At 34.7% G+C, this 10,351-nt stretch overlaps 1 protein-coding gene across 1 annotated transcript; it reads left to right on the top strand.

Annotated features, from left to right (window-relative positions):
* The first annotated feature begins 493 nt into the window (after window positions 1-493).
* Window positions 494-1,012, top strand: LOC126554533 (anti-sigma-I factor RsgI2-like). The gene has a single exon (XM_050209597.1). It carries the CDS (start codon window positions 494-496, stop codon window positions 1,010-1,012), a length of 519 nt encoding a protein of 172 aa, XP_050065554.1.
* The last annotated feature ends 9,339 nt before the right edge of the window (window positions 1,013-10,351 follow it).

Here is a 10,351-nt window from a genome sequence, read left to right as displayed (position 1 = left end):
ACGGACCAGTAACCCGCACGCAAAATCCACGTGTCCTGTCTCAAACGGGCGACGACCGCAACAAAACCACACCCCACCCCGCCCCCCACCCCAACAAACCCAAAACTAAATTAAATGAATTTCAGTCGACATAATGCAGCAGAACACGGCAACCACGGCGACCAATATCCAGCAGGCGGCGGAGCTGTTGGAACGAAGTCAGGAACTGCTGAGGGTGGCGAGCTTGCAGGAGGCCACCAACACCACCACGGCAGCGCGGGTGATGCGGATGCCGACGGAGCAGCTTCAGCGCGATCCGGTGTTGTGGGCGGCGTACACACGCGGCTGGGAGGACCGCACGGCCGTCTTCCGTAGGGCAACGAGCGGCGATCCCACGGCGGCGATTCGCCTGAACAGGTCGCGCAGCCCCAGGCAGGCGCCTCGACCGGCGGCCACGGCACGAGCCGACCGCCAAACCCGTCCGACAGTCATGTCGCGGCTGAACATACAGTAGATGCAGCCACCAGCGCCGGGCCCAAGGCCAAACACCACCAGGCCAACACTGCTCACCGCAAGTCATCTGCCGTCACCGCACACACGGACGCCAAATGCTGCCACCACAACGCCCACAACTTTGCCGGCTCCGCTGAACGCCCGTCAACGCCGGAACTTACAACGTATGCGGGACTACCGGGCCCGACAACCAGGTTCCCAGCAATACCGCCTGGAAAAACCGGCCTCCACAGCCCCTCCAACCACCACCCCGACAAGGGTAGCGCCGCAGCAAGGAACCGCGCCACCGGCCCCCGCCGTAACCTCGGTACCGGAGGTAGTAATACCTACCGGAACAACCGGGGCTACGGAACAACCAGCAGCCGCCCCTCCGCAAACCGTTGATATGGAAATATCAGCGGAGGAGGAGGCGGAATTGTTGGGAGGACCGGACGCGCACCTTGCCGACGAGGATGATATTATGGAGACGGTGTTCGATAACACGTTCCATAGTCTCCCGGCGTCACCTCGACGGGAGTAGGCACTCCGGGGCACGTCCGCTATCACCAGCCGGAGACACGTGCCGAAACCCCGGACAAGTGCCTGCAACCGGCGACCGCACCCTAGGCACCGCCGGGACATGTCCGCTATAACCAGCCGGAAAACATGCCCGTGGATAAGGTGCCCACACTTCACCACTCATCGGCACACCGCCGGTACCGGCAGGAACTTCGCCGCCGTTGGCGGTTTGGGGGGGGAGTATGACGCGGTCCCGCGTAATAGTCGTTTGAATACAAACGACCTTTGCGCGGAAACCCGCGCCGTCACCTGTCTGTCCAACTGCCAATCGACGACGGCCGACACCGACGCGCGATAAGCGCGTCTGGAATTGTCAACCGCCGGTACCGCGGACCGTTTCCGCCGCTAGTCTTCCGACCGTCCCGACGGACATTTTCACCGCGGACCGAAAACCCCACACCGTTATACTATCGTCAGAACCGAACAATCCTCGTTTCTTCATTTTGTTTTGTTTTTAAACGATTAACTCTCCGAGTTTTCTTATCCAGTCCCACCTACGGTGAGACATTTTTTTGTTGCAATTAATCATTTGCACTTGTTTGTTTAACGTTAACTCCCTGAGTTTTTCTGTTCAGACATTTGTTTTTTTTTATTAATCTTTTGCACTTTGTTTGATTTAAATATACGGCGATCACACGCGACTATAACCAAACGCAGTGCTTGTTTTTTTTTGTGTTTCCCCACGTGTTTTTCACCGCTGTGCGAACCGGCCCCCCGGCCAACACCTAGGTCCGCCACATTTTTCCACCTAATTTAGCATTTAACCATTTTTCCTATCACTTAGACTATCTATGTATATTTAATCAATGTATATACGTATAAAAATTTCTGAAAAGCGAAGAGCTAGAGCCCTCTATCATCGCACTCATCTTCCTTCCCACCATCAAAATTATAACCATTTATCCAATTCCCTGAAAAAATTCTTGTCAAATTTAAATCTACAACCTTGCAAAACCATCTATCTAATCTTTCTCCAAAGGAAGGTACTCTTTGGAAAACAACAAAACAGATACTACGTTATAAAGCACCAAACCTCCCAATCAAAAAATCTGATGGCAGTTTAGCGTGCTGGGACACTGAAAAGGCTGATCTTTTTAAACTTCATCTATTTAACAAATTCCAGCCACACTCTAATATAAGTGATGTTGCGCATTTGAATACGGTCGATGAGTTTCTTAATTCTCCACTTCCCGTCTCTTTACCAGTCAAACCATTCACTCCAAACGATATTAAATATACCATTCAAAAAAGCTCTCTGAATAAATCACCTGGCTTCGATCTTATAACTGCTGAAGTAGCTAGAAGTCTCCCAAAAAGAGCCATCGTCCACATCTCACACATATACAATGCAATTCTTAGACTTTCGTATTTTCCACTACTCTGGAAATTTTCAACTATAATATTAATCCCTAAACCAAATAAACCTCCTGATCTTCCATCATCCTATCGTCCAATTAGTCTCTTACCATTCTTTACTAAAATACTAGAAAGGTTAATTCTTAAACGTATACTACCCAGTATTATGGAAAATAATGTACTACCTGATACCCAATTCGGATTTCGTGCTTCTCATTCGACTATTCACCAAGTACACAGATTAGTTGACTCTATTTCCTATGCACTGGAACAAAAAATATATTGTACGTGTGTGTTTTTAGACTTCTCTCAAGCATTTGACAGGGTCTGGCATGATGGCCTACTGTATAAGCTCAAAATATTCCTTCCACCTGCTTACTATCTAATTATAAAATCGTACCTTATAGAACGTCATTTTCAAATTCGCTACGGTTCTGCTTTCTCCGATATAGCAGTTATAAACGCTGGTGTTTCACAAGGTGGCATATTATCCCCTATCCTTTATAACATTTATGCTTCAGACCAACCAACCACTCCTTTTACGTCAGTTGCCGACTATGCAGATGACAAAGCGATAATTTCTATCAACAACGATCCCCTCATTGCCTCTTCAAACCTACAAAATCATCTTGCCTACATGGAAAACTGGTTTACCATATGGCGTTTAAAAGTTAATCAAAGTAAATCTACTCACACCACCTTCACCCTCAGACAGGCTCCGTGTCCAAATGTTTCTCTATATGGTACACCCATTCCTACCTCTCCTACTGTAAAATACCTTGGTCTAACACTAGATCAAAGACTTACTTGGGCCCACCATATAAGAACCAAAAGACTGGCTCTAAATAATCGCCTACGCATGTTAAAAACGGTATTATGCAATAATAAATATATCTCCAAGTCCACTAAACTTCTTATATTATATTAAAGTCTACTCAAACCAATGTGGACGTACGGTCTGCAGTTATGGGGTAGTGCAAAAAAAAACAAACGTCAACAAAATTCAAGCATTCCAAAACATCGCCCTAAGGAAACTAACAAATTCACCTCCCTACGTCTCCAATTTTTCCCTTCATTCAGACCTAAAACTAAAAACAATAGCAGAGTAATCCAAATGTTTCTATAAAAGATTCTACAACCACCTAAGCGCTCATCCGAATCAACTCATCAAAAAATTGGCCTTCGCCACTATACCAGGTAATCCCCCAAGGCGCCTAAAGCGCAAGTGGTGTCGTGATTTGTTATAGTAATAAAATAAAAAAAAAAGGTAAATAATCAAGAATCACAGAAAGTGTCATCAATGGGTGGCTCCTTTCATCATATTATTTTTCCTGTCATATTACTCTTAACATATATTCTTATTGTATTAATGATACAGATTGTATATTACTTGTAAAAATAAAAAAAATATTTCAACTTCTCAAAGAACATTGTAAGCATATATCATTAAACATAAAATATAAAAAGTTATAAATCTAATTTAATTTTTTTACTTATATAAAAACATCAACAGTTTTATCGTAAACATTGAACAACGGTCTCACAAACTTATAATATATCATACCACATCACGACGCTCAACACAAACACACACGGAAAGAGTTCGTTTTTTTTTAAATATTTCAACTTCACAAAATATCAATGTAAGTATATGTTATTAGTATAGATATTATTTTTATAAAAAAAAAAAAAGAAAAAGAATATAGGCAGATAACAGACGTTACATATAGAACGATTCAAACGAATACATGCACATTATCATTGTATACGTGTACAATATTCAATTAAAAATTGTTTTTAAAATATAAATTACAGTATGATTTCAATCGTTTCAAACAATACACGGAATAGAAAAATCAACAATGTTCTAGAATCTTTAGAATATTATCGTACTAACCCAGAAATCACCTTTAGATATGTAGGAGATTATTACCCATTTATGGTAAAGGATCATGTACTAAATATTTTAACCGATCCACTTCGAAATTATACATTAGTTGAACTGTGTATACAAAATGTAGGAACCCAAAAGTGGTGTAGCAGTGCATGTTATCATGATGAAAGATCTGGCGGTGTTCAAATTTACAATTCTATATACCAGTTTGTTCGATTTAAAGATATAGAAGCGTTTAAAGATTATTGTTATTATACACAATGTATATTATGTAAACGGTTTTTAACAAAAGGAGTTTATTTAGAAAGTAACCCATTCCCTGCTAGCATTGACGTCGTACCTGTACTCGTAACATATTCTGCATTTTTTGTTTTAGATATAATGAGAAATATATCTCATCATTAAAATGTTAACTAATGATAAAACAATTTTTCTAAAAAAAATATATGTATATGTGTATATGTTAAACGACTACAAATGCAATAATTGTAATAACATCGGAGGTTCTGAAGATAAACATCAGATAATAGAGGCAAATGAGTATATAGTAATTCAACTAAAACTATTTATTCCAACATTTGTAAATGGTCAATTTGTTCCCAAAAAGATAACAGATCTAAAACTTAGTGGCGTACCCACCTCTATTTTGGAAATTGCTGGAGCACAATACAAAACTCAAGCTGCAATATTACATATGGGAGAAAACACGAGCTCTGGCCATTACATTGCATACCTGAGACAAGGAACTTCCAATTGGGTTTGCGCTAATGACACAACAGTTGCAGAAAAAAGATGGCCAAACAACAGCAAGGGTGTATATGTTATCATTCTAAAAAGATTGTAAAAATATTCTCCAATTGGTAAAAAACATAACACAGCTAAAAATAAATTATAAACTTAACCTGTATACAATCTGACTGTTATTGGATTAAAAAAGGAACGTGTAAACCGCCAACTATTCACTTAGGTACATAATAATATGTATAAGTTGCCAGTCCCAAGCCTGGATAAAAAGTGTGAGGGCACTAACCTTATAATAATTGTTATTTTTTAACATAAGCAGAAACCTAGATTTTATTTTTATTTAAATAATATTGAACTATATATTATTATCCTCACTTCTGACCTTAATACCTTATACTATGTATGTTTGTATTCAATCCTCCAAATACAAACTACAATTTTAATTGTGCGGTCTTAAGATTATCAACATTTATTATGTATTCGCCTAGGATCATAACATATTTTAATAACTTATAGAATATCAGTTCTACAGCAAATCCTATCTTCCACTGTTAAGTATTTAGATGACTTAAGTCTGTATAATAAGATGTTATTTTCCATACATAATTTAAATTGTTTAGGACATGATATTTTGTAATTTTGTGCCAAGTAAATAATTATAATATACAGTGACTAAAAATAAATAATCAGATTTTATTTAAATTTATTTATTCATAATACTTCATATATTTTACATTGTACATTTCACTATGATACAACTCGAATACTAACAATTTATTGAATATATTATAATACATATAATACATTAAAGGTAAAAAGTAAATATTTAAAAAGCCACTTATTATATATGTTAATACTAATTTATTACATTAAATTTGTTATTTTTTACAGATTCAAAATATTTAATCAATTAACGGTTGAAAGTACATGAATCTTTCAATGGCCTTCATTCGGTTTAACAGTTCAAACATTTTTATTAGTTGATATGTTGATGTACTAAGAACTATGAATCTTATAAAGAATTTATCATTACACAATGTGCTGTGTGATACGAAACTTTTACACAATTCTGTATCTATTGAACTTAAAATTAAACAAATGTATTAATCCACTGTTAATTTTATGAAATATAATAAAATATAAAAAAAAATTCTTTATTAAATGATTTAATTTGAATTATTAATATTGTGAATAGTCCATAGTAATCTAGTCAAATTTATTTGCAATACCTCTATACTAAAGTCTACCAGTTGAAAGGCAAATAACAATTTGTACTACAGTTCACTGAGTATAACATCAGCTGAGCTTGGTTACACTATAATAATATGCACATTTGATGATACAATTCAGCCATTAGTAATATCTAAACAATAAACAAAATACATGGTTATAAGTAAATATTAAGTAATTTAATGTGATAGGTACTTATTAAACTTACATTAATGAAATCTTTAGGAAATAGCTCGTCTTGATGTTAATATGTAATTGTTACACAAGGAATCAACACGACGTAGAATCATATTAATTTAAAACGATTACAATTAATACAATATGGTTAATTCATAATAGAAATACAATTTTAAAAACCGTAATCAACCAACAATGTCAATATACGGAATATAAACAAAACATAAAATATCACAGATATAGATAAAGTTTATTATCTATACCAGCAGCTGCAAGGTTTATAGATTATAATCTATAAACCTTGGCTGTGTACAATATTATATGTGATTATATGGTATACCAGGTATATCTATGATAATATAAGGTATTATGAATTATCATAGATATTATCTATGTGAATTATGATAACTACCTACATGCAATGATTTTGGAAAAATTGATTAACCATGCCAAATGCAAATGCGTCCTAATTGAAAAATAAAATATATGACAATATTTAAATATAATATATTCTAGACTGACAAATCATCTTCGTTCGGAATCGTTTTTCGTATACAATGATACCTATCAATGCATTCAAATTTAACCACCCTAGTCCGAGGTCAACCCCACCCCCTAATGTACAGCAGAACGGTACCCACTTGCCCGCTTTTTTTTTTTGAATAAACCGGTTTTATATCATAATTCGGATTGATATTTTAATCCGGATTATAATTTTAATTCCGGATTAAACGGATTGTTACTTTTGTTTCAATCCGGCTCAATCCGGATCGGTAATTCGGATACGGGATGATCCGGATTTGGTGCTCAGCACTACATTAAACCATGATATCGTATTTACTGCTCTCCGAGAAAAAATGCATTTATTGTTTAATGACGATCACATTTTAAGGCGAATATCTGATCAAGTTTGGGTTGATTTGTCGGTTGCACTTCAACATAAAATGTCAGCAAAGACAATACCTATACATAGTAGTTTATCAAAATAGGCATGATTGGCAAAATAAAATAAAACATTTGCTAATCAACCAAATGTAAGTTCAATAGAAACAGAATCTACATCTTCATCTTCATCTACAGAAGAACAAAATAATAAAAGATTATTTAATTTAACTATACTCTTTACTGATTTTCCTAACATTTTGCTAACGTCTGTATCATATAAAAGTAAAGGAAATATAAGATATTATGATATATTGAAACCAGGGGCATGGACCGATGTAATAAATGATGCGTTTTTGTCAAATCATAAATTGCCGTGCTGTTTTATTTATAAACGCGGTAAAGTCAATATGGACATATCAAAAAGCAAACATTATTTAACATTCGAAGCAACTTGTAAAGACTGTAAAAATGATGTTTTTGGTTGGAGTGATGCTAAACCGAAACCAGGTGAACTATTGAATTTATGTATACTAACAAAAAATACTGTCAGCGATGAAATCAATCATACGACCAAAAGACCATTTAAAGGTACTAAACGTAAAATGGTTGGTTGTGAATTGTCAACAGATGTACCTTCAAATTTGAGACGTAAACAGGTAAAAGATTTAGATTTTCGAAGAATTTCCCATCGAACGTGTACACAAATAATGTGTTGAGTAAGACTAAACAAGATTATATAGATAAATCATTAGGAGTCATGAATAAAAATGCAATTGATTCCTTGATTGAATTAAAGCATACTTCTCAGGCTGGAAATATTCATCATATTGGCAATGATCCAGTTGTTATTCATTATTGGACAAGCCATAAACTCGTCATATATAAAGATTACTAAAAAATATAGTTGGCTTTTTATTGATGCTACCGGTAGTTTTATAAAAAATCAAACGTACGTCTCTTAATTTACTATCAGGTGATATATACGATATGTACGAGACTGTTGTTAATGCAGGTTTCGGCTAAATTCCCGTTACCCAAATGATAAGTGAAAAGCACGATTCCCCAACTATTTCATATTGACTGAACATGTGGTTAAGATGTGGATTAAGTGCACCTAGTGAAGCCGTATCTGATTACTCCAGAGCACTTTTTATGGTAATGTGTAAATGTTTTTGTAATTTAAGTTTTCAATCATACCTTGATGAATGTTTTTCTGTAATTACCGGTGAAAAACTAAACTGCCGTTATGTTTTATTAGAATCGACGTCTCTCATATGATCAAAACTGTTTGCAGACTTAAGTGTTTAAGTGGTATAAAGAAAAAGTATTTAAAAGAATTGTATGTTCATTTTTTTAGACTTTTATTAACTTCAACTGATCTTGGCACTTTTAAAAATATATTAACAGCTTTCATGACAGTGATGTTAAGTAAAATATATGGTTAGATAGATGAAACAGAGAATCAAGAAAATCCATCAGAGAAGTATCGAGTTTATTTGGTAAATCTTATGAAAGCCATACCTGCTGATGAAACTAGTAATAATTACATAGACTGCAATACTTAAGAAAATGAAGGTATACAAATTGAAAATGCAGATGAAATAGATTAATCTTCAACTTCAATAACCCAATTTTTGTAGGATACTGAGAATTGTAGTATATAAATGCCAGTGTTTAAGGTAACAGGATATCTGCGTACTTTTTGTCAGAATTAGCAAAAGACGTTAAGAGAATGTGTAAGCATTTTCCATTGTGGATTACAGTTATCCTAATAAGTTAACCTAATAAGTACCTGTAAGAATCGATAGACTATTTTCATAATTTGAGTCTAGTGAACGAGCAACACATTTTAAAGGACCATTATCCATGGTTTTTGTTACACACTGTAAGTTTTCATCTAACAATTATTACAAAACAAAAAAAAATTAAAAACATGAACATCTCATAAATATACTATAATTTAGAGATTTGTGCTTTTTATATACCTACCGAGGTTCTAGTGAAAATTCAGAACCTAATAACCATAATTTTCGAAGCATAGAATATTTCGAATTTAGAAAATAAATATAAATAGCCAATAGGTAGTATACATTTTTGGTTACATACCTGAAATTATGGTTTCTTCGATTTTCCTTTTTTTGGAAAAATAATTAGTTATGGAAAAAACCGATGGAGGTGTAATGATTTGTTTTTTATTATTTTTTATTTTGCACGAATCAATGTGTCTTCTCCAATTAATTTTATTTAATGTTCCTCTATTTCGTTAAAATATTTTACATATAATATTTCACAATACAAAGGCATTTTTATAAAAAAACAATTCACAAAAAAAAAAGCGGGCAAGTGAGTACCGCTCTGCTGTACATTAGGTGCCGTATGGATCATTATTATATATTATAGGAGTGTTAAATTTGAATCCAAAGATAGTTATCATTGTATACGAAAAACGATTCTGAACGAAGATGACTTGACAGCCTAGGATATAATTTCCAGTTGTTGGTGAAAAAGGTGGTTTATGTTTTAATGGCCTGAATACACCAAAATTTAAGTTCTTTTATAATTATTGTAAGCTAAACTTATAAAAAATCTTGTATTAAATTTTCAACTCTTAGCTACCTATACAAACATTTTTATGAATTATACCTACAAAATAATTTGCAAATATTCATAATTTTAACGAATTTTCGTCAAAATTTGAACTTCAAATGCTAATAAAAAAAAATTGTGCCTATGTATTCTTATAATTTTTTAATCACTATTATAATAACTTATGAGGAACTTTGCATTAAATTTCCAACTATTTTGATAGCGCCAAAAAGATTTTATCGACACATAAAAAATAATTTTCAGAAAAATTGAAAATATCAGTTGTCTATAAATAGCTCAAAAAAAGTCAAAATATTTTGAAAATTAAATCACGTAAAGAAAACGAGAATCTTAATAACTGGTAAAATTTTCAAGTATCTACGACTTATACTTTTTGAATAATAACAAATAATATCAAAAATCGTTTGA

The sequence above is a fragment of the Aphis gossypii genome, unplaced genomic scaffold (assembly GCF_020184175.1).
Source record: "Aphis gossypii isolate Hap1 unplaced genomic scaffold, ASM2018417v2 Contig00534, whole genome shotgun sequence".
Classification (NCBI taxonomy): domain Eukaryota; kingdom Metazoa; phylum Arthropoda; class Insecta; order Hemiptera; family Aphididae; genus Aphis; species Aphis gossypii.
This window is presented reverse-complemented; position numbering and strand designations above follow the sequence as displayed.

Bases quoted from the DNA above. Each gene is read 5' to 3' on its own strand.
- LOC126554533 (XM_050209597.1), top strand. From the start codon at position 494: ATGCAGCCACCAGCGCCGGGCCCAAGGCCAAACACCACCAGGCCAACA.